The sequence below is a fragment of the Myxocyprinus asiaticus genome, chromosome 39 (genome assembly GCF_019703515.2).
Source record: "Myxocyprinus asiaticus isolate MX2 ecotype Aquarium Trade chromosome 39, UBuf_Myxa_2, whole genome shotgun sequence".
Classification (NCBI taxonomy): Eukaryota; Metazoa; Chordata; class Actinopteri; order Cypriniformes; family Catostomidae; genus Myxocyprinus; species Myxocyprinus asiaticus.
Window position 1 is genome coordinate 17,126,227 of NC_059382.1, and position 26,098 is coordinate 17,152,324.

At 37.3% G+C, this 26,098-nt stretch overlaps 2 protein-coding genes across 2 annotated transcripts in view; both read left to right on the forward strand.

Annotated features, from left to right (window-relative positions):
* The window catches only part of LOC127430289 (TLC domain-containing protein 2), a 24,992-nt gene extending 19,271 nt beyond the window's left edge, over positions 1-5,721 (forward strand). Inside the window, exon 4 of the mRNA XM_051679999.1 lies at positions 2,729-5,721. Within this exon, the coding sequence (XP_051535959.1) occupies positions 2,729-3,106 (378 nt within the window). The 3' untranslated portion in view covers positions 3,107-5,721. The remainder of the gene's footprint in view (positions 1-2,728) is intronic.
* A 1,243-nt stretch (positions 5,722-6,964) lies between these two features.
* LOC127430286 (coiled-coil domain-containing protein 92-like) overlaps positions 6,965-26,098 on the forward strand; it is a 30,680-nt gene continuing 11,546 nt past the window's right edge. The window contains exons 1-3 of the mRNA XM_051679993.1: positions 6,965-7,358; positions 8,513-8,645; positions 9,378-9,425. Of these exons, the coding sequence (XP_051535953.1) occupies positions 7,347-7,358; positions 8,513-8,645; positions 9,378-9,425 (193 nt within the window). The 5' untranslated portion in view covers positions 6,965-7,346. The remainder of the gene's footprint in view (positions 7,359-8,512; positions 8,646-9,377; positions 9,426-26,098) is intronic.

Consider the following 26,098-nt stretch of genomic DNA (forward strand, 5'->3'; position numbering starts at 1 on the left):
TTTTTACAGTGTACTTTTGCATTTATAACTTTAACTGCGGGAGCTGCTTGATGACAAGTCTCAGATTAATTTGTTTTACAACGTTCTTGTCGTGATAGACATCGACTGCCATCTAGTGGATGATCATGAAAGTCTTCCTTTTTGACTTTACATCAAAGGTTTGTGACTAAACTAAAAAACATTTCTTAAAAATTACAAATTGACTTTCTGATCCTATGTGTGAGCCCATCAGATAAAGTGAAAATGAAACAGCTGCAGCATGTTTGCATAAAATCTGTTATATTGTATTCGTATTGACCAAATCTATTACAATGCTTTGTTTACACTCTAGAAGCTCAGCAGGATTAGTGTCACTCATGGTTATTACTATGGCTGTTGTCATGCCAGGTTCAGGACAGATCAACCGAGCCATTGTGTTCTTGTCTTCAGGCTCTCCCTTTTGTCATTAAATGCAACAGAAGATGCATTTATTTGTTTCTTGTCGCCTCACAGCATATTAGAAAAAGAAGAGAGAGCTGCCATAGAAATTAAACACAATTAAAACATGTAGTCTGATTAAAGGACTTAACTAGCCTATTTAAACAGAATGACTTAGATAAATCAAACTAAATCATTTAAAACAGTGACATTAAATATGCAATAAAAACATCTAAATGGAAACTTGTTCACACAAAAATGAAAATTCTATCATCATTTCCTCACCCTCATATTGTTCCAAACCTGTATGATTTTTTTCTTTTTCCGTGGAACACAAAATTAGATGCCGCAGTCATCATTCATTTTCATTGCATCTTTTTTCATTCAATGAAAGTCAATAGTGACTGAGGCTAATAGTCTGTTTAACATCTAGTGTTCCAATCTAAACCCATATGACTTTCTTCCTTCTGTGGAACACCAAAAGGAGAATTTTATCAGAATGGCTGAACAGCCATCTTCCATAGAGTGAAAGTGGATGGAGACCAGGGGGCTTTCAAGCTCCAAAAAAGACCATGAACACACATCATAAAAGGAGTCTATATTACTGGTGCAATATTTTCCAAGTCATCTAAACCCATACGATTGCTTTGTGCAAGAACAGACTGAAACTGAAATCATTAGTCACAGAATATTTAGTTCAAGTTAAGCTCTATCAACAGCATTTGAGGCATAATATTGATTTCCACAAAAATACATTTTGACTCCATCCCTCTTTGAAAAAAAAAAAAAAAGCAAAAATCGAGGTTACAGTGGAAGTGAATGGGGGGTCTAAAGGCAGAAAAGTGAAGCTTATCATTTTTATAAAAGCATTTACATTAATTATTCTGTTAAAACTCATGTATCATTTGAGCTGTGAAGTTGTTTAAATTGTAATTTTTACAGTCATTTTAGAGTTTCTTGACATCGCCATGGCAACAAAGTTGTAACTCGACTATAACTTTACACAGAAACGTTAGTAATTGATTTTACCACATTAAAATCACGTTTACTCGCATATTGTTTGTGTTGTGGCTATACTTTTGAAAAAGTTAGTATTTTAACATTCAGAAATTGGCCCCCATTCACTTCCATTGTAAATGCCTCACTGTAAAGTCGATGTTTGGGGCAAGTCAAAATTAATTTTTGTGGTAATCAGTATTATGCCACAAATGCTGTTGATTGAGTTTAACTTGTATAGAACCCAGAATATTCCTTTAAAGGGATAGTTTACCCAAGAAATTCTCTCATCATTTACCATCAACCTCACGCCATCCCAGATGTGTGACTTTCTTCAGCAGAACACAAACGAAGATTTTTAGAGGAATATCTCAGCTCTGTAGGTCCATACAATGCAAGTGGATGGTGATCAGCATTTTAAAGCTCCAAAAAGCACAGACAGTCAGCATAAACGTCATTCATACAACTCCAGTGGTTAAATTCATGTCTTCTAAAGCGATACGATCACTTTGGGTGAGAAACAGATCAATAATTAAGTTCTTTTCACTATAATAGTTTACTTCCAGTCACTCTTCAATGTGTGTTCGTGAGAGGACCGAGTACACACTGCCTCTCGCGTGACATAAGTGCACTGGCATGTTCATATGAAAGCAAAATCGGTGAACCTTGTAAACAGTGTTTTCTTGTAAACAAATGCAGCTATACTTGTTGTATCGCGTCAGTTCTCGCGTGAACATGCCAACGAGCTTGCGTCACGCAAGAGGCAGTGTGAACTGATTCCCTCATGGATGCTCATTAGTGAGTAAATAAAACAATTATAGTGAAAAGGACTTAAATATTGATCTGTTTCTCACCCAAAGTGATCGTATCACTTTAGAAGACATTAATTTAACCACTGGAGTCATATGGATTACTTTTACAATGACTGTCTGTGCATTTTGGAGCTTTAAAGTGCTGATCACCATCCACTTGTATTGTATGGACCTTCAGAGCTGAGATATTCTTCTTCTAAAAATCTTTGTGTTCAGCAGTAGGAAGTCATACACATCTGGGAAGGCATGAGGGTGTGTAAATAATTGGATAAATAAAGAGATTTTTCTTTTTTTTTTTTTTTGGTGAACTATTCCTTTAAAAGTGGTGGCCACCATTCACTTTCATTGTATGGGAAAAGAACACGGAAGAAAGAAAATCATACGGTTTCAGAAGACATGAGAGTGAGTAAATGATGGTAGAATTTTCATTTTGGGTGAACTATTGCTTTAAGGTTTGTATTGTAATAGTGTAATAAAACATGTCAATCCTCTTCTGTCTGCAGGTGATCACATGTTTTGGGATCTCTGTGCTAAGCTGTCGCTATGTGGGCTTTGCAGTAGTGGCACTACTTGTGGAGATCAATTCTATCTTTCTGCACCTGAGACAAGTGCTGCGCATGGCCAGTCTGGCCAAAACTACATTCTACCGCGTCAACAGCATGATAAACCTGGGCACTTACGTGGTGTTCCGCATCAACACTTTGGCCTGGATGACCCGCTGGCTGGTGCTAAACCGTGAACACATCCCCCTGTTCAGCTACACCATCGGCAGCGTGGGTCTGGCCATCATGACCGCCATGAACATTGTGCTTTTTTGCCGCCTTATGAGAAGTGACTTCATGAAGTCCAGCCGTGAGAAGGACGTGAAGAAGGAGATGTAGGTCTGACTCCTCCTACTCCAGCTCGAAGCGAATCACTGACGTTGGATTGTCAGTTTCTGATGCTCATGGCACAGGTGTCAGTCAAGTTAAATGGTTAGAAAAACAGCCTTTCATTCATATCAGCCTGCTGATTTCATTCCTAAAAGACCGGCTTGTTGACTCGATAAATTTATTTTTCATTATTAGCTAAATCTCTCGTGTAGACCTCAAGCTGTGCAAAGACATTAATATGGTGGCTGTTGTCACAGGTTTACAGATGTCTGAAACAGATATTTTCATTACATCTATTTACACATGAAACTTAACAATCAAATTCTCCTGTATGATTTTTACAATGACTCAAAGGACTTGAGTGTATAGCCCTCATTCTTAAAGGGATAGTTCACGCAAAAATTAAGATTATGTCATCATTTACTCACCCTGATTTTTTTTTCCCCAAACTTGTATGACTTTCTTTGTTCCATGGAACACAAAATAAGATGTAAGGCAGAATGTTAGCCTTAGTCACCATTCACTTTCATTGTATGGAAAAAAAAATGCAATAAAAGTGAATGGTGACTGAGGCAACATTCTGCTTAACATCCTTTTTTGTGTGTTTCACAGAAGAGAGAAAGTCATACGGGTTTGGAACAACAGCGGTAGTAAATGGCGAAAGAATATTCATTTTTTGGTGAACCATCCCTTCAAGTGCAAAGGAACTGGATCTGTTCCTTTTATTGATATCATATGCTAATGACAATGCTGATCTACCGCACTGAATTTATATATTATATTATCTACTAAAAATAAACAAAGAGTCTTCTTAAATAGGAATTGCTTGCGTGAGATTATATAATATATATAGATATATATCCAAAGTTGTCTGGCAAAGACCATAAAAGTTGGTTTATTTATTAAAACAATATTAAGCCTAAATGTGTTGTTCAGCCTTATTAACGCCTACACCTGCTACCTCATGAGCTTGTAGCAGTTAGTATCATCGTTTATCTGTAGAGTGCAGATGTTAAATTTGCTAGAATGCCTCAGAGCTGGTTTTTAGTCTAAATGATTCTGTACTGACTAGGAAGTAATGCCGTTGATATGAAGTGCCCAGCATTCAGTACTTGTGTATTTCACAAGGCGGACCACAGTCTTACCCTGTGGTCAACAATATACTTGGTTAATGTACTACTGTTCAAATGGAGGACCTGAATCTTAATGCTGGAGCCATCAACACAGTTATCCGAATTAAAAACATTCCAGCTCATTCTTGTGTTAATGACACAGAATATCTGATAGCTTCAGCCCAGCTTGATAGGCAAAGGTCTGTCATTGCACAAATCATCCCTGTTGGTGGCACTACATACACACACAACGGTGACCTCATGTTAGCTTATGCTAATATTTAGTGTATAGAGAGGCAACAGATAAAGCAGCAGCACCTATATTGTGTAAAATGTGTTTTGATAAAGCTTTAAAAAAAAAAAAATTGTTTTCTTCTTTTTTTTTTTTTTTTTTTTTTTTGTATTTTGTATGTTTGTAATTTATTTGTACTCAATGTCATAGATGGTTTGAGGTTGAATGTTTCGTGCAAAAAAAAAACAAAACAAAAAAAGAAATGGTGGAACACTGTCTTGTACTAAAGTGTGTTGTACTTTTGTGAGTACAGAACACTGAACAGCCCATGTTATGACTTTAAAATGGCTCAGACGTACTATTGAAGGCATTTATTCATGTGGGAACTGTGTAGCCTTATTTGATACAACCCGTGCCATTGAGGTTGTAGAAGGAAGTCTGATCATAATTTGATTGGGCAAGTGTGGTCTGTGTTGAAGTTGACACAGTGTAAACACCTGTAGCATCACCAACTTGTGCCACAAAACTATTCTTCTCATTTCACCAAAGTTTATTCATAATTATGTTTCATTCAGATTTAATTTACTCCTTGTTTTAACTATTACTTATTGAAGGAGTAATAAACAATCAAGGAAGTAAAGAGCTAATTTTCATTTTAAATAAATGAAACCTTTACAGGAACTTAAAAGCAAGTAAAAAACAAAAGCCACTGGAGTGCTCAATTAAAAGTATTTTTTTCTTTATTAACAGTTGGCAGCTTCAGAGACTATGTGATTGTGTATGTGTTAACTTTATGAGATAACTGGTATCTTATGTGTTTGAAAAGGAAAATGTGTAATTGTTAGTGATTTGAGAGAATGTGACTTATTGACTTTAAAAAGAAAATAATTTCAGTAATGCAGTTGTTCTTTTGAGAGTGCAAATCTGTGTTGTGATTGGTGAAAGAAATGCTACCGTTATATCGTGGATCAGATTTTTGAGCATAGTGATGCAGTGTCAGTTTTCCAAAGCTATAGGTTATTAGATTTAAACATTGCTTATTGTGTTAAATTATTATAAATCCCAGTTGAAAAAAAAATCCATGCCCATATAACTGTCCCTAGAACTTTTTTTTTTTTTTGCCCTCACAGTCTCAGTTAGCCTATGAGTCAGCATTCACACAATCGTGTCTAAAATGTATACAGCATAATTTGTATTTTTGTTTGAACAAATTCTTGTTTTGTAATTAATAATAAAACTTTATATTGTTAATTGTGAAATAAAACATGTTATTAACTCTTTATTATTTAAGGTTTCCTTTTTGGCTAGATGAGAAATACTGGATGCTACATTGAAAAAAAAAAAGTGGTAAACTGTTGTCATTACCTCAAGGATGAATTTCTGCTTGATCTAACCCATTAAATGACTTTCATTGGTGTAACCTAATTTGTCTAGTTGATTTAGTCAGATGAAATAACATTTAATTCAGATGTTTCCACATTGAAGGAATATTCCGGGTTCAATATAAGTTAAGCTCAAACGATGGCATTTGTGGCACAATATTGATTACCACAAAAATGTATTTCGACTCGTCTCTCTTTTTCTTTACAAAAAGCAAATATCTGGGTTACAGTGAGGTGCTTACAATGGAAGCCACAAGATGTAAACAGTATGTGTGGTAACTTGATTTTAATATGATAAAATCACTTTCTAACCTTTTCTGTGTGAAGTTATATCCAATTTTACAACTTCATTGCCATGATGACATAACTCTGTAAACCTTGAACCATAAAATTATAGATACAAAATTAGACAAGTTTTACCAGAAGAATTAATGTGAATTTATAAAATTAAAAGCTTCACATTTCTGCTTTTAAACCCTCCATAAATTGGCCCCATTCACTTCCATTGTAAGTGCCTCACTGTAACCTCGATTTTTGCTTTTTTTAAAGAAAAGGAGGGATGTGTCTAAATTAATTTTTTTGGTAATCAATATTATGCCACAAATGCTGCTGATTGAGCTTAACTTGTTTTGAACCCAGAATATACCTTTAAATATATTTTTGGGTTTAACATTTTTACAGTGCATATAATAACATGATAGTATACGAGTTTCTGATAATCCTTTATGATTTAAATTAAGAACATATTCCTATAGTTACACTTACTATATATATATGTATGTATGTATGTGTATATATATATATATATATATATATATATATATATATATATATATATATATATATATATAATGTCTTATAAGCTTATCTGGGTAGCAGAAGGCAAAGAAACTGTTATTTTAAAAGAGATTAATACATCACTTCCAAGTTATTTGAACTTTTTTATTATTATTATTATTATACTTTTCAAGCTGAATTTACATGTACTGCAATCCAGTGTTGCCAGTACAGATCCATGCATTTAGGACTGGCATCTCTGCAGTGGCCATCTGTTCCTGGGAGCATCGCTGTTTCCTCCATCAGTTGCATCATTGCGCTGGTACTGAAGGAGCGCCTCTGTCTCCTGCTGTCATCACGCGTGTTCCGGTCACGAAGACGATGATGCTCTTCTTCAGTACCTTCAACAGACGCAGAACACACGAGGGTGCTCCGGCAAGCACAACGTCGGAATACTCACTTTAATCGACCGTGACATTGTCGGATAAAGCACATTGTCCTGTGATAGTGGACGTTGTGCATTGCGAAGATGGCAAGGGATTGAATTGTCTTCTTTCGTACTGTTATTTTGGGATCTATCCCTCCTTAATTCTTCCTTTGAGATATGTATTGATCTTTTATAAAGATGTCGTCATCCTGTATGTTCAGCCTGGGTCGGTTCGTTGAAGGGCAGAGATGTAAATGCGAAGGGGAGCAGAGTAATTCACACTGATGTTCATCTTTAGATACTAATACAAACAGCGCTAATGGAGAACACGGTGAGTCCTACAAATAATTATGCGCAACGTTATCTGAGACATTTAATGTTTTATAAATACTAGAGATTGACCAGCGAGGCGGTTTTTGAAATTAAACTGCGTATTATAATATAATGTAGTTGTATTACATAATGTAGCCTGTCTGTAAGAAGACGGAATGAAATGTTTCCAACAACCTTGCCATGTTGCTGCAGATTGTTTAATAGCTGTTCAGAAGTTTCTTTACGACAAAATTATTTTATACAAATTAGCATAGTCATAAAACTAATAAAATCAATAAAAATTAATTAAAATAACATTTGTAAATTATTATGATAATATAATTAATATTTGGGTCAATGACGTGATGCTAATTGTTTTTTTTTTTGTTTTTTTTTGTCCCGATGTATTAAGTTATTAGCCTAAATATACTACATTAAAACTGCAGTTCACACAAAACAATAGCTTGAATACCCCTCTGCTGTGATGAACATGATTTTTAAAAATTTCTGAGTTTAAAGTCCTTTTGATTGCCTGTTTATTCTGGGGCTTAGATCCGTCTGGATACAATAAATAAATACATAAATAAATAAAGTCTCTTTAAAAGCTGAAATGTAAAAAAAACCCCAAAAAATAAAAAAACGTTCTTGAAATTCCTGTCGAAAGAAGAAATATTGTATTATTATTTCTGAAATAATAATAATAATAATAAGCAGTGAAACAATTTTGTTTTAAAATATTATTAATATGTGTAAGGTGTAACATGCATGCAGGTAGCCATTCTGTTGTCATGTGACAACATGAAAAAAAAAGAAAAAACCTTTAGGCCCTCATGACTGTGTGTGAAATTTTCAAAAAAATATCATATTTTCTAATTTTTATGAAAAGGTATATTTCCATAAGGTCAAATGGAGTAACTTGATATTCTTGACAAATATATATATATATATATATATATATTTGTTAAAAATGTGTTAAAAAAACTTATTTGAAATTAATGATTTAGTCTTTTTGTAGAAATTTCTATAAATGTTTTTCAAAATTTATGAAATATGAAACACAAATATATTTATTCGAACATGTGTTTTAAGCTATAGTTTTTGAAACATATTTCATTTTTCATCACCTCAGACAACCTAATTTGCCAATGATTCATATGTGTTTATTTTGGAAAGTGCTTACCGGTGGTCTCGCTGGAGCGGCAGGTGGAGAGTGTGGAGAGGAGTATCGTGTTCCTGCGACAGGAGCAGCTGTCACTGCTGCATGGACTACACCTGGAGATTCTCTCCCTCCAGAAACGCTGTACAGGTGTGTGTCTTCACCGCAAATTAAATAACATCTCTGACTTGAATAAAACCAGGTAATTTAGATGTAACCACATGAAGAAGATTTTTAGAGTACCTTTATCTTCAGTGCGCATAATACCACTGGGCTATGTCCATAACCTCTGTGCCCCTGTGCGGAGCAGAAGAGGGTTGTGTGGCTCTCTTTGACGGCACAGGCTCCACTGAGGGAACCACAGGTCAATAGCTTCCTGTCAGTCCAGGGTTTATGTTTTCCCTCTCAGTAGTACATGGCCTTTCTACCTGAACATTTGTGTGTGCTGACCAGCGAGGGCAGAAAAAGCAGCACACTGCATATTCATCTCTCTGCTCTTCATGCCTTGTCAGTCAATCCAAAGCATGCCAGTGTCCTAAGAACTCATAGGCCTTCTCCTGTGACCCTTTGATATTCTTTCAAACTTAAACATAAATTTAACTTTTTAATTTTTGGCTAATTTAAGTTAGTAACTAATGTATACCACAGCATGAATAAATATTATCATCGCAAAGAAAACTGAAAGACCGTTATGTAAGATTATTCGATGCATTAATTTCATAAGGATGTTCAAAAGGATTAGCTGTTTACTAATGGGCTAGCTGTCCAAAGAATTAAGTTTTTAAGTCATCTTATTTGGCTAATCTTGGTGACTACTCTTGTGTAGTGATAACAATATAAAACGCATTGGGAATTAACGTTCTGTCTATTACTTTGTTACAGAGCTTACACAAGAACTCAACATTAAGCCACCAGGCAGGACTGAAGCAGGTGAGCTCTCTTTATTACATACAGACAATTTTGTACTGCTGTAAGAAATTTCCCTTTATGTATTTGTAAGTTGCTCATTAAATACACTGACAAAATGTTAGACCAAAAATGTGGTTCATGTGGTAATATCTAAATAACCTAGTTCAGATTCATGTCAAAAATATTATTTTTCTGTACTCTATATGTCTTAATGAACCTAATTACATAAAATTACACCATTAAAACACATTTTAAGGTCAGATCAGGTAGAAATAGCTTCTTTTTTGTGATTATTTTGTGATTTTATTGATTCAACTTTTAAACAATGAAAAACAAAACACATACAAACAGAATCAACATTTAACCCTCACAATTGCATCTCTAGATGTAGACTTGACGTTTTTTAGAATCCTAGCCCACACTCCCTCCTTCAATACCAAGTTTAAATCTTTCTCCCATAATCTCTTGAGAGAAGTTGAAGCTCCGTCCCCCAGACTCTGAATTAACAGGGAGTAATACACTGATGCCTCATGACCTTTTCCAAATGCAGTCATCACCTCTCCCAGAGTATCTGCTGCTTTAGGGGGGTGTAAACTTCTCCCAAAAACAGTACAGAGCAGGTGGCACAGCTGTAAATACTTATAGAACTGAGATCTGGGAATCCCAAAATGTTTTGAAAGGATCTCAACACTCCACTCTCATATAGGTCACCAAGTGTAGTAACCCCCCTCACAATCCACTCTGACCAGCAAAAAGGGGTCTTGTTGATACATCATTTGGGGTTTAGCCATATGCTCAAGGCAACATTTAAATAAATCTCCGAATTAAACACTCTGGACACTTTTGTCCACACCGAGTGCAAATGCGAGACAATGGGGTGTAATTTAACTTCTCCGAATAGTTTGATGGAAAGGCTTTGCAATGGCGAAATAGGGACAAGAAATTCCTGTTCAATACAAAACCAGGGAGGGGCTCTCTCAGGTGGAAGAGACCAATGAGCCAAATGTCTGAGACCGAATGCATAATAATAAAACAAAATCTTGGGTAGGCCTAGCCCACCTTTGTCAATCAGCCTATGTAACTTATTGAAATGTAATCTGGGATGCTTACCATTCCAAATGAAGGACTTCACTATATTGTCAAATTGTTTGAAATAAGAGAGGGGGACATCTACAGGGAGAGATTGTAGCAGGTAGTTACATTTTGGAATACAATTCATTTTAATAACATTAACCTTCCCAATCATAGATAAATGTAATGAAGCCCACCTGCCCACATCACTCGAAAATATTTTTATTAAGGGGTCCAAATTAACTAACTAAATCAGACAAATTTTCTGGGAATAAAATGCCCAAATACTTGGGGTTACGTGTCACCATGCAGGGAGCAGACGTGTGAGCAATGAGCTCTGCGCTCTTTGCTACATTTTTAATTATTTTTATGTGATAACATGGTGAAAATCGATACAGTTAGTTACACATTTGCTCTTTGAGGTAAAATATGGCAATGAAGTCAAAATCCTCGGGCTGGAGACATTAAAGACACTTACGTGCTCAGGATGAAAGCCCCATCAGGCCTACAGACCGGGGACTCGATTTGGTTGGTGCCACAGGAGAGGAGATCCAGCGTCAACTGTCCAGCATGTCAGAGAGGCTGACGAAGATTCTTGCTGACTTGGAGGATCTCGCTGTTATACGTCGATCGATTACGTTGATGGAAACAAAATTCTCTGAGTTAGTCACAAGAGTGACGGATGTTGAGAAACTAATCGATTATCTTGGGTCATCGAAGAGGGGATTATCCGCTAATCCACCCGTGACCAAAGTTGATTTGGAATGTGTTCTTGGAAAAATTGAAGATTTTGAGAATAGAAATCCAAATTATTGGAATTCCTGAGCATGAGGAGGGCAGAGATATGGTGAAATTCTTGGATGAACTTTTCCCGAGCCTGCTCGACATAACAAGCCACAAGCTGGAAATCGAGCGAGCTCACAGAGTTCCGGCTGGTAGATCTACTGAGGGAAACAGGCCCCGATCAATTTTGGTCAAATTTCTGAGATCATCCGATAAAGATCTTGTGTTGCACCAGGCGAGGAACAAAGGAAAGCTTTCTTGGAAGAATCACAATATTTTCTTGTTCCCAGACTTTGCGAATTCGACAAGAGAGAAACGTGAGCGATTCAAGGAGTGTAAGAAACTCTTGCATCAAAGAAATATCGTTTATGCACTGATGTTTCCGGCCAGACTGAGAATAGAGACAAAGGGTGGTCGCAAAGTATTCACGTGTCCGAAACAAGCACTGTCTTTTATACAATCTATGAGTGAGTAAACCACTGGGGTTTTTCTCATGTTAGTGGATCGACTCTCTGTTTATTGACTCTACTGTTGGAGGAAGTTGGGTGTCATTTTTGTTTCTTTTTGCGTTGACTCCATCTGGTGGCTGGTGTCTGTCTGGTATAACACTTTTCCTTAAAGAATCTTTTGCATTGACAGAAGATCGCTTCTGCACTGAAGTTCCCAGCCAGATTGAGATTAGACACTATGGATGACTGCAAAATGTTTACATGCCCACACAAAGGATGTCTTTTTTACAGTTGGCGGTCTGAGTAAGTCATGGTGTATTCTTTTCATGTGTCCTCTGAGTGAGCTTGACTCTTGATCACCTGAGGAACCGGGATATCTGTTTTGCTGCTGTTTATTATGGTTCTGCCTAACGGCTGGAGTTTGCTTTGTGGAGTAACACTGCTTTGGGACAGTTTTGTGGATGAATCTGCACGTTCTTGTTCTTATGCCTCCTGTTGGCTGGGATTTGATTTGCAGAGTTTTTCAACGGGACATTGGAATGATTACATCATCTGCTGCATTCATAAGCAACCGGTTCACTGTTCATCTGTTTTACTGTTCGAGGACACTGAATGGTTTATAGCGGCTGGAATTTTGTTTTGTGGAAGAACTCATCTTTGAGTCAGTTCTGTGAATGAATCTATACGTTATGTGTGTTTATGATGCCTATTGGCAGAGGTTTGTTTTACAAAGTATTTTCTGGCTTCACTACATTTATCGATGATTGGGAAGGTCAATGTAATTAAAATGAATTGTATTCCAAAATTCAACTACCTACTACAGTCACTCCCTAAAGATTTCCCCCTCTCTTATTTTAAGCAATTTGAAAGTATAGCAAAGTCCTTCATTTGGAATGGAAAGCGTCACAGATTGCACTTCAACAAATTACATAGGCCGAGTCCAGAGTGTTTAATTCGGACACTTATTTGAATACTGCTTCGAGCATATGGTTGAACCCAAAATTATGTATTGATAAATCCCCCTTCTGCTGTTCGGAGTGGATTGTCAGGGGGGTTGCTGTACTCGGTGATCTATACGAGAACGGACTGTTGAGATCCTTTGATAATTTGACTGAACATTTTGGGATTCCCAGATCTCAGTTTTTAGGTATTTACAGTTGCGCCACCTGCTCTGTACTATTTTTGGGAGTAGCGTACACCCCCCTAAAGCGGCAGATACTTTGGGAGAGGTGTTTGCTGCTTTTGGTAAAGGACATGAGGCATCAGTGTATTACACTTTGCTAATTCGGAGTTTGGGGGATGGAGCTTTAACTGCTATTAAGAGATTATAGGAGAAAGATTTGAATTTGGTGTTGGAGGATGGGGTGTGGGCTGGGATTTTAAAAAACATCAAGTCTGCATCTAGAGATGCAAGGGTGCACCTTATGCAATTTAAGATTTTGCATCGATTATATTGAACCCCCTCTAGAATGTATAGGCTTGGTCTTAAAGACACACCCACCTGCTGGAGATGCCAATCGGAAGATGGGGACACATCCCATGTTTTTTGGGGATGTGTTAGGATACAAGAGTTTTGGTTGAAAGTACAGAGGTTCGTATGTGAAGTGGTAAACACAGAGTTTTCGTTTTGCCCCAGATTGTGTGTTTTGGGGGATAGAGCGGTTCTGCATGTGGGTGATAAATACGTGGAGAGTTGGGTCCTGACAGGTGTGATGATTGGCAGGCGATTAATTCTCAGGGGATGGAAGTCGTCTGATGCGCCCTCGTTTCGTGAGTGGTACATTGAGCTGGGTAGGGTGGCGGCGTTTGAGGAGATGGTGTACAGAAGGCTGGATAACATGAATATTTTCATTAGGAAGTGGGGCGGTTATCTGGCCTTTTTGGAGGGTTCCCAGGGAGAGGAAGTGGAGAGGGATTAGAGTTTTTTTTTTCTATGTCTAAATATTTCCTGTTTTATTGTCTATTTGTGTGTCTTTGTCAGTTGACTTCCGATCACTAGAGTGCTTGTTTGTGTCGGGTGGGGTGGAGGGATTATTGTTTGGGGAGGAAAAAAAATGTGGTTTGAGGTTGTATTTTCTATTATGTCTGTGTGATTTGCTGCATGAATCAATACAAATTTGTTCATTGAAAATGCCCAAATACTTTATGCCCTGTGTGGGCCTGTTTGGGCCACTGAAAGGCGCCTGGCTGAAAAGCCGTTACAGGCAGTACACTGTCAGATCCAAAGCTTCGGATTTAGACCAATTAACTCTGTATCCCGAGAACTTAGAAAAGGAATTAATAATTCTGTGAAGGCAAGGCATAGATCTAGTGGGGTTGGAGACGAATAATAAAATATCATCAGCATAAAGCAAAAGCTTATGCGCCACACCCTTGGAAAATCATCCTCCTTTCTTATCGTGGCTGCTAATGGTTCCAGGACAAGACAGAACAATAATGGGGAAAGAGGGCAACCCTGTCGGGTGCCCCTGTCCAGAGTAAAATAATCTGAAATTAATCCATTTGTTTGTACTGCTGCTACAGGGTGTCTATAAAGTAACTTAATCCAACCAATAAAAGTATTCCCGAACCCGTACATTTCCAAAATCTTAAAAAGATAATCCAATTCTGCCTTTTCGGCAACAAGTGAGATGGCAGCGACCAGAGTCTGATCATATGCCACTGACCACATGATATTGATGAAACGCCTAATGTTATCAGAAGAGCTGCGGCCCCGAATAAACCCCACCTGATCTATATGTATAAGAGATGTCATAACTTTACTCAATCGGTTAGCCAAAATTTTTGACAATATTTTAACGTCTAGCTGGTTCAGGGAAATTGGACGGTAACTTTTATACTCACTTGGATCTTTGTCCTTTTTAAGTATCAGACTGATCTGGGTTTGTGTCATGGTTGGTGGAAGCTTTCCATTCTTTATTGATTCAGTATAAACTTCTAGTAACTGTGGAGCCAGTTCTGTAGCATAAGATCTAAAAAATTCAGCGGCAAAGCCATCTGGCCCCGGAGCCTTGCCTGTAGGCAGGGCCTTAATTACCTCATCAAGCTCCTCCAAGATTATCTCAGAATCAGATAATTTTTTTGCTCAGTCATCAGTTTAGGAATTTCTAATGGTTCCACAAAGTTTCTAATATCTTTATCAGTAGACAAAGACGTGGAACTATAAAGATCAAGATAGAATTCTTTAAAAGCTTTTTAAAGGTAAAAATTTCACCACCAGCAGATTTCACTGAAGGAATGGTAGAAAAAAACTCTCTCTGCTTTATAAATCTAGCCAAAAGCTTCCCTGCTTTGTCCCCCAATTCAAAGTATGACTGTCTTGCCCTGAATAGCCAAAACTCCACCTTTCGCAACAAAATGGTATTATATCCATATTTCAGTCGGGTCAATTCTCTGAGGCCATCAGACGACTTTCGCATTTCAGCTCTGCCTCGGCACTTTTAATATTCCCTTCCCACTCCACGAGTTCTCGTGCTTTGGATTTTTTGATGAATGAGGCATACTATATGATCTGCCCCCTAAGAACCACCTTAAGTGCCTCCCAAGCCACACCCACAGAGGATACTGAGGACCAGTTGGTCTCCATATAAACATTGATTTCAGCCTTTATCATTTGTTGGAATTCAAGATTTTGCAAAAGGGATACATTAAAGTGCCAACTATATGATTTCTTTTTCTCTGTATGTGGCAACATCTCTAAACTCACCAGGGCGTGATCTGAGACTAAAATGATTCCAATTGAGCAATCCACTACAGATAAAATGAGGGACTTAGATATAAATAATAATCAAAAAATCTATTATAGAATAGATTTTATGAACTGATGAAAAAAATGTATAGTCCCTACCAGATGGGTTCAAAAGTCACCAGATATCTGCAAGACCAAGATTTTTACACATCCTGTGAAGTGTCACTGTTGCTCTAGGGGGCTTACACACTTTTGCTTCACTATGATCAAGGACCGAGTCCATCAAAAGATTAAAGTCTTCTCCCAATATTATATCATAAGGGGTGCCAGCAGCTTGCAACATCCCTTGAAGATCTATAAAAAAGCCCTGGTCATCAGCATTAGGTGCATCAATATTAGCCAAAATCAGCCTTTGTCCCCGAATTTCAACTAAAACTATAATGACTCTTCCTAATTTATCCTTAATCTGTTTGAGATATTTGAATTGTAGATGTTTATTTATCAATATAATAACTCCCCTGCTCTTACTTGAGCCAGCACTTAAAAAAACATGTCCACCCCATATCTTCCCAATTTTTTCAGCTTCCTTTGGGGAAAGATGTGTTTCTTGAAGAAACACTATATCTTATTTCTTACGCTTAAGAAAAGTAACAACTTTCCTTCTTTTTATGGGGTGTCCCAACCCATTCACATTCCATGTGGAGAGAGATAATCCACTCATATTAACATTTGACATTTTGATATATTAGAAAAAATAGATTGTGTGTCAAAAACAAGATTATAAAGACAACATTCCAACATGAGTGCAACAATCCAACCCCAAACCTTCCCCCGAACCAAACAAACACAAAAAAGAAAAACGTGCACATTAACTAATTATATTGCATGACAGCGCCATCTGGCATCCATCCCTCTAAACTCAAACAGTCCATGTATACATAACAGAAGAAAATCTATAAAACTAACTCCAGCCAATAGGCAGAATAAACACAAAGAGCGTGTACATACTGTCCCGATGGTGTGTTATTCCACAAAACAAGCTCCAGCCTCTAGCGTAACCAACACACACACACACACACACAAAAAAAAAAAAAAATAATAATAATAATAATAAATAAATATATATATATATATATATATATATATATATATATATATATATATATATATATATATATATATATACACACACTACCGGTCAAAAGTTTTGAAACACTTGACTGAAATGTTTCACATGAACTTAAAAATCTTTTGATCTGAAGGCGTATGCTTAAATGTTTGAAATTAGTTTTGTAGACAAAAATATAATTGTGCCACCATATTAATTTATTTCACTATAAAACTAAAAATTTAATAAAAAAAAAAACGTTTTTGAAATTGATGACTTGGACCAAATAATAAAGAAAAGCAGCCAATAAGTGCCCAACACTGATGGGAACTCCTTCAATACTGTTTAAAAAGCATTCCAGGGTGATACCTCAAGAAGTTGGTTGAGAAAATGTCAAGAGTACATTTCTGCAAATTCTAGGCAAAGGGTGACTACTTTGAAAGATGCTAAAATATAACACAGTTTTGATTTATTTTGGATTTTGTTTAGTCACAACATAATTCCCATAGTTCCATTTATGTTATTCCATAGTTTTGATGACTTTAATATTATTCTAAAATGTGAAAAAAAAATTATAATAAAGAATGAGTAAGTGTTTCAAAACTTTTGACTGGTAGTATATATATATATATATATATGTATAAAAAACATGCAGTTTCCTCGTGCAGTCAAATGAATATTCAGTGAGCCGGCTGTTTCATAAGTGCAGCAGATGACCTAATCCTTCCAATGTCCTGCAAAAAATACTCCACAAAACAAACTCCAGCCAATAGGAGGCATAAGCACAAAGAAAGAGCAGATTCATCAACAACTGTCCTGAAGGAGTGCTGCTACACAAAACAAACTCCAGCCACTAGGTGGAACCAACACAAAAAGAAACAAAGAAGGTGCCCAGTTTCCTTGAATAGTCAAGTGTATGTTCAACGAATCAAGCTCACTCGGGAGCAGCATGAAAATCACCAAAATAACTTACTCATTCCATTGACTTTATGAAAGACATCGTTTGCATTCATTCCATGAATCGATCACATTTCTCTCTTGTTGAATTCGCAAAGTCTGGGAACAAGAAAATGTTGTGGTTCTTCCAAAAAAGCTTTCCTTTGCTCCTCGCTTTGCGTAACACGAGATCTTTATCGAGATCTCAGAAAAAATGGCCAGAATTGATAGGGGCCTGTCTCCCTCCGTGGATCTCTGAGCCAGAACTCTGTGAGCTCGCTCAATTTCCAGCTTATGGCCTGTTATGTCGAGCAGACTCGGGAAGAGCTCGTCTAGGAATTTCACCATATCTCGGCCTTCACAAAGTATAGTCAGGACATTACTGATGTAAAGAACAGCACCATCACTATTTGAAAGAAGTAATTTTTGATCAAATCTAGACAGGCCCCATTTCCAGCAGCCATCACTCTAACATATTATCCTTGAGTAATCATGCTAAATTGCTAATTTGGTACTAGAAAATCACTTGCTGTTATATCAAACACAGTTGAAAGCTATTTGGTTCGTTATATGAAGCTTAACATTGTCTTTGTGTTTGTTTTTGAGTTGCCACAGTATGCAATAGACTGGCATGTCTTAAGGTCAATATTAAGTCAGAAATGTCAAAAAATAAACAGCTTTCTCTAGAAACTCATCAGTCAATCATTGTTTTGAGGAATGAAGTCTATACAATGCTTGAAATTGCCAAAAAACTGAAGATTTCATACAAAGGTGTACACTACAGTCTTCAAAGACAAAGGACAACTGGCTCTAACAAGGACAGAAAGAGATGTGGAAGGCCCAGATACAACTAAACAAGAGGATAAGTACATCAGAGTCTCTAGTTTGAGAAATAGACGCCTCACATGTCCTCAGCTGACAGCTTCATTGAATTCTACCCGCTCAACACCAGTTTCATGTACAACAGTAAAGAGAAGACTCAGGGGTGCAGGCCTTATGGGAAGAAATGCAAAGAAAAAGTCACTTTTGAAACAGAAAAAAAAAAGAAAAGATTAGAGTGGGCAAAGAAACACAGATATTGGACAACAGATAATTGGAAAAGAGTGTTATGGATCTTAAACCCATTGAGCTTTTGTGTGATCAGCTAGACTGTAAGGTGCGTGAGAAGTGCCCGACAAGACAGTCACATCTATGGCAAGTGCTACAGGAAGCATGGGGTGAAATGTCACCTGAGTATCTGGACAAACTGACAGCTGGAATGCCAAGGATCTGCAAAGCTGTCATTGCTGCACGTGGAGGATTTTTTGATGAGAACTCTGAAGTAATTTAAGAAGTTCTGAAAAAAAAAAAAAATTCAAATTGTAATAGTAATTTTTCACATTATTAATGTCCTGACTATACATTGTGATCAGTTGAATGCCTTTTTGGTGAATAAAAGTACCAATTTCTTTCCATAAGAGCAAAATCTGTACATTATTCCAAATTTTTGGCCGCCAGTGTAACTATAAGAAAAACAGGCATAATACAACAGCTACTAGAATTTAGGAAATGTGTATGTAGATGTTGATATCTGCTTTTCCTAGATCAAGTTTGGGAGACTCTCTTAGTCAGCAAGCTGATATGTGTGAAAACATCATATTGACTCTGATAACCAAAAGATTATGTGCTCAGAACTTGCTTTATTGTTTAGATTAGAAGGTGGTGGCAAAATTCAAGTGAGTAGATTCAACAAGGCTCATGCATTGTTTGTTAAAGAAATAGTTCACCCAAAATTGAAAATAATTTACTCACCCTCATGCCATCCCAGATGTGTATGACTTATTTTCTTCTGCTGAACTCAAATGAAGATTTTTAGAATATATTTCAGCTCTGTAGGTCCATACAATGCAAGTCAACAGGTTCCAAAACTTTGAAGCTTCAGAAGTGATATGATAGGTGTGGGTTAGAAACAGAAATAGATCATATTTAAGTCTATTTTTGCTATAAATATCCACTTTCAAACAGCCCTCCTAAGCGCTCTTCTCTCCTAAGCGCTGTTCTCTCCTTAGGGTTCTTCTTTTGTTTTTGGAGATTCACGTTCTTTGTTCATATCGCCACCTACTGGGCAGGGAGGAGAATTATAGTAAAAAAGGACTTAAATATTGATCTGTTTCTCCCCCACATCTATCATATCACTTCTGAAGACATGGATTTAACCACTGGAGACTTATGGATTACTTTTATGCTTCATTTATGTGCTTTTTCAACCTTCAAAGTTATGGCTACCATTCACTTGCATTGATTGGACCTACAGAGCTGAGATATTTTTACTAAAATATTTGTTTGTGTTCAGCAGAAGAAAGAAAGTCATACATATCTGGTATGGCATGAGGGTGAGTAAATGATGAGAGAATTTTCATTTTTGGGGTGAACTATTCCTTTAAAGACTATATTTTATGATTGGGATTATAACTGATCTAAAACCAAGGCCAAACACATTCAGAGGCCACTCATAATAAGACTCTGCTCTATTCTGCTGGTGTTCCTCTCTCCTCCACCCTAGCACAGTTTTATCCCCCCACAAATTGATCCTCCCTGTTTTTTTCCTCTGCTCTTGGTGCACAGTCCCAGTGGGGGTGTCCAATTACAGCTTTTTTTTTTTTTTTTTTTTTTTTTTTTTTTTTTTTTGCTGAGACAATATTGGGCAAGGAGACAGAGAGGAAGAGCCCTAGAAAGCTGAGAATAGGAGAGATTTAAAAAGAGACTTGTTGGCACAAATGATTGTTAATCTAGGGCACATCATGTTTTGGTTGTTTGTCTTCAAAGAAGCCCAAAGGGACCAAACACTGTTAGTGGTGATAATAATTTAATTTCAGATTTTATAAGATTTACAAGGTATGTGAGCATTAAAGTAACAATACTCATATTTTTCATGTTTATCGTTTCCTATCTGCACTAATGCTGTTGTCAAAGGATTGCTGTCGACATCTCCGTTTCATTAAAAATTCTATTAAAAGGGTCAGAGATCAGATTTAAGGATCAGATAACATAGCATTTTCTAAATTCACACTCATCTCAGCCTGGATGCAGAGGGTGACTGATAGACTGGAAAAAAATGAGTAGGAGACACTCTAAACTGTGTGCATGGGAAAAAGGGAAATCAGCGTGTCAAGACACTTGTAGGGTTCCTTACCCTAATCATGCACTAACTTCTGCTGATAAAGTGATAGTTCACCAAAAAAAGAAAATAATTTCATCATTTACTCACCCTCATGTTGTTCCAAATCCATATAATTTTCATTTATATTTGTGGAACACAAAAGGAGATGTTTGGCAGCCACTATGTTACTCAGAGTCACCATTCACTTTCATTGTATAGTAAAGTAATGACAGGGAATGCGACTGAGACTAATATTCTGCCTAGCATCTCCTTATGTGTTCCATGGAGAAAGAAAGTCTTTAGAACAACATTAGAATGTGAAAGACACAAATCAGAGGCAACAAATGTTGAGATCACAGCATAAGGTCATCAAGTTCATGTGGATCAGGTGTAGAATGTCCAACACTATTCCTATAACTCATTTTTAGTCTACTTAGCCTGTCACTTATCTCAGATGCGTTACTCTAATATGTGGGTAATGACAATTGAGAGGCGCCATTAAGTGGAAAATACATGTTTTATCCTTCAATTGTTGGATTGTAATTAAATGACATGCTATATATCAGCTGTTTCCCTCTAATCATTACATTTCTCTACTCATCATAATTTACAGTATACACTGTATAAAATTTCTGTAATTTTAATGGTAAAAGACTGTAAAAATGCTACAGAAATAAAACTTTAATTGATTAACTACTATTAACTGTAAAATATACAGTAAAAATGACATTTTTTAGATGTAAAAAGTATGATTTTCCTGTATAATTAATGGTAAAAATTTACAATTTTATTGTTAAAATTACAGTAAAAAATAAAATAAAAAATAATTGGGTATTCCCACAATCCCCTGCATGACCCATCATATTTCATTATATTTTATGGGAATAGTTATGTTTCTTCTTATTTTTAATATCAGTTACATACATCGGGGTTTTCTGTGTTATTTCTGATGTAGTTTAGTTAATTGGCCCGGTTGCTAGGGAGGGTAGAGTCACATGGTATAACCTCCTTGTGGTCGCGATTAGTAGTTCTCGCTCTCAATGGGGCACGTGGTAAGTTGTGCATGGATCGTGGAGAGTAGCATGAGCCTCCACATGCTGTGAGTCTCCGCAGTGTCATGCACAACGAGCCATGTGATAAGATGCGCGGATTGACTGTCTCAGAAGCGGAGGCAATTGAGACTTGTCCACTGCCACCCGGATTGAGGTGAATAACCGCGTCACCACAAGGACCTACTAAGTAGTGGGAATTGGGCATTCCAAATTGGAGAGAAAAGGGGATAAAAAAACAACAAAAAAAACAATACCTTATAAAGTAAAAATCTGATTTTTACAGTTTCAGGGGGTTAATATCAAGACATGACATTTTTTTACTGTAAATTTAGCAGAAAATATAAATTTTAAATTTAACAGTGCCATCGTGGTCATGTAAATTACAACAGTTTTGAACTGTAAAATGTATAGGTTGTTCTGTAAAGTTGTTTACATTTTTACTGTATTTTTTACATAATTATTCTGGCAACCACAGCTGCCAGTTTTTTTTTTACATAATTATTCTGGCAACCACAGCTGCCAGTTTTTTTTTTTTTTCTGTTTTTTTGTAACAACAACAGGATTTTTTTTTACAGTGTATAGTCATTTACAGTAATGCAATGTTGTGGATATTGGTTTTAAGTTGTTTACAATTATGTAAAAATGATTTAAAGGAATAGCTCACCCAAAAATAAAAGTGATTTACTGTCATTCATTACCCTCATGTTGTTCCAAGCCCATATGACTTTCTTTTTGCTGTGGAACACAAAAGGTTGATTTTCCTTAAAATGAAAGTCAGTGGGGAAGATCATCAGAATAACAACCAATACATTTTGGTTTGATCCTCACGCAGTCGCAGTCGCTTTCATTATACTTTTATGGTGCTTTTATCATTTTGGAACTTGACTGCCCCACTCTTTATTCACTTTCATTATATGAAAAAGAGTGGACAGGATATTCTTTAGAAATACAGCTTTTGTGGATGAGGTCACATGACGCCATGCAAGAAGCAGACGTGTGAGCGACTAGCTCTGCACACTTTGCTAGTTTTTAATTATTTTCATGTTTAATCCGGTGAGATTCGATATACCCAGTTACATATTTGCTCTTTGAGGTAAACATGGCAAAGAAGTCAAAATCCTCAGACTCTGGAGACATTAAAAGACACTTACGTGCTCTAGCTTAAACCTCTGATGGGCCTGCGAGCCGGGGACTTGAGCTGGAAAGCACGATGGGAGATGAAATCCAGCGTCAACTGTCCAACATCTTGGTGATGCTGACGAAGGTTGTTGCTGACTTGGAGGATGTTGCTGTAATATGTCGATCTATTACGGCGAAAGAAACAAAATACTCTGAGTTGGTTACAAGAGTGACAGAAGTTGAGAAACGAATCGATTATCTGGAGTCTTCGGAAAGGGAATTATCCGCTAATCCGCCCACGTCCAAAACAGACTTGGAAAACATTTTGGAAAAATTGGAAGATCTTGAAAATAAAAATCGAAGGAACAATATATGAATTGTTGGAATTCCTGAGCATGAAGAGGGCAGAGTTATGGTGAAATTCCTGGACGAGCTCTTCTCGAGTCTGCTCGACATAACAGGCCATAAACTGGAAATCGAGCGAGCTCACAGAGTCCCGGCTTGCAGATCTGCTGAGGGAGACAGGCCCCAATCAATCCTGGCCAAATTTCTGAGATCATCCGATAAAGATCTTGTGTTGCGCCAGGCGAGGAGCAAAGGAAAGCTTTCTTGGAAGAATCACAATATTTTCTTGTTCCCGGACTTTGCGAATTCAACGAGAGAGAAACGCGATCGGTTCAAGGAATGTAAGAAACTCTTACATCAATGGAAGATCGCTTTTGCACTGATGATTCCGGCCAAACTGAGAATAGACACCAAGGATGGCAGCAAAGTATTTTTATGCCCCAAAAAAGCACTGTCCTTTAGAGAAACTATGGGTGAGTAAACCATTGCATGTTACTTATGTGAGTGGACTGACTCGCTGTACGTAACTCGACTGTTTAAGGAAGATGGGTGCCATTTTTGTTTCTTTCTATGCTGGCACCTCCTAGCGGCTGGAGTTTGTTTTTTGGAATGACACCTCCTTCAAGAAACTTTTGCATGGACGGATGATCGCTTTTACACTGAAGTTCCTGGCCAGATTGAGAATGGACACTATAGATGACCTTAAAATATCCACATGCCCACACAAAGGATGTCTTTTATAATGCTGACGGACCGAGTAAGTCATGATGTATTTTTTTTTATGCGGCCTCTGAGTGAATTTGATGCTTGATCATCCGAGGAACTGGGATGTCTATTTTGTTTCTTTTTGTGCTAGTTCCTCCTAGTGGCTGGAGTTGGTTTTGTGGAATAACACTACTTTGGGACAGTGTTGGAGGAATCTGTTCATTCTTTGTACTTATGCCTCCTGTTGGCTAGAGTTTGTTTTTGTGGAGTATTATCGTGGGACATTGGAATGATTACGTCATCTGCTGCACTCATAACAGCCGGCTCACTGAACAATTGTCTGTCTGTCCGAGGAAAATGAATGGCTTTATATCAGCTGGAATTTGTTTTGTGGAGGAACACACCTTCAAGACAGTTCTGTGAATGACTCTACATGTTCTTTCTATTTATTCTGCCTGTTGGCTGGGGTCTGTTTTATGAAGTATTTTCTGTTATGTACTTTTGCCTCACAAAATCTGTATTGAAGCACCGGCCTTGAGCAACCCGATAGCAAAGTTGTCGCGGGGGTTCTCGTATGCGTAAATGGACCTTCTGAGTTTAGAGGGATTGACGCCTGTCGTGCGTGGGGTTAATGCGAACATTTTTCTTTTATCTGTTTGTTTTGTTCTGGGGAAAGTTTGGGGTTTGACTGTTGCATTGATGCTGAAAAGTGGTTTTGTAATCTTGTTTTTGACACACAATTTATTTTTTCTATTATATCAAATGTCAAATGTTAATATGAGTGGGATATCTTTCTCCACGTGGAATGTGAATGGGTTGGGGCACCCCATAAAAAGAAGGAAGGTTATTTCTTTTCTTAAAAGTAAGAAATATGATATAGTGTTTCTTCAAGAAATGCATCTTTCCCCACAGGAACCTGAAAAATTTGGGAAGGTATGGGGTGGACATGTTTGCTTTAGTGCTGGCTTAAGTAAGAGTAGGGGGGTCATTATATTGATAAATAAACATCTACAATTCAAATGCCTCAAACAGATTAAAGATAAAATAGGGAGAGTCATTATTTTTTAGCAGAAATTCAAGGGCAAAGGTTGATTTTGGCTAATATTTACGCACCTAACGTTGATGATCAGGGCTTTTTTATAGATCTTGAAGGGATGTTGCAAGCCGCTGGCACCACTCATGATGTTATGACATCTCTTATACTTATAGATCAGGTGGGGTTTATTCAGGGTTGTAGCTCTTCTGATAACATTAGACGTTTCATCAATATCATGTGGTCAGCGGCGAATGATCAGACTCCGGTCGCTGCCATCTCACTTGATGCTGAAAAAGTGTTTGATATGGTAGAATGGGATTATCTTTTTAAGATTTTGGAAATGTATGGGTTCGGTAGTACATTTATTGGTTGGATCAAGTTACTTTGTAGACACCCGGTAGCGGTGGTACAAACAAATGGATTAATTTCAGATTAATTTACTCTGAATAGGGGCACCCGGCAAGGCTGCCCTCTTTCCCCATTATTGTTCTGTCTTGCCCTGGACCCATTAGCAGCCACGATAAGAAAGGAGGATCATTTTACAGGGGTGATGGCGGGAGGCGTGGCACATAAGATTCTACTTTATGCAGATGATATTTTGTTATTCGTCTCTGACCCCATTAGATCTATGCCTTGCCTCCACAGGATTATTAATTCCTTTTCCAAATTCTCAGGATACAAAGTCAATTGGTCTAAATCCGAAGCTTTGGCTCTGACAGCGTATTGTCCAGAAACGGCCTTCCAGCCAGGCGCCATCCAGTGGCCCAAACAGGGCATTAAGAATTTGGCTATTTTATTCCCAACAAATTTGTCTGATTTAGTTAGAGTTAATTTTGACCCTTTAATAAAAAGGATTTCGGGCGATGTAGACAGGTGGGCTTCATTACATTTATCGATGATTGGGAAGGTTAATGTTATTAAAATGAACTGTATTCCAAAATTTAACTACCTGCTACAGTCTCTCCCGGTAGATGTCCCCCTCTCTTGTTTCAAGCAATTTGAGAGCACAGCGAAGCCTTTTATTTGGAGTGGCAAACGCCCCAGATTACATTTTAGTAAGATACATAGGCCGATTGACAAAGGTGGGCTAGGCCTACCCAAGATTTTGTTTTATTATTATGCGTTCGGTCTCAGACATTTGGCTCATTGTTGCTTCCACCTGAAAGAGCCCCTCCCTGGTTCTGCATTGAACAAGAAGTTCTTGCCCCTATTTTGCCATTGCAAAGCCTTTCTGCCAATCTAACCAGAGAAGTTAAATCACAC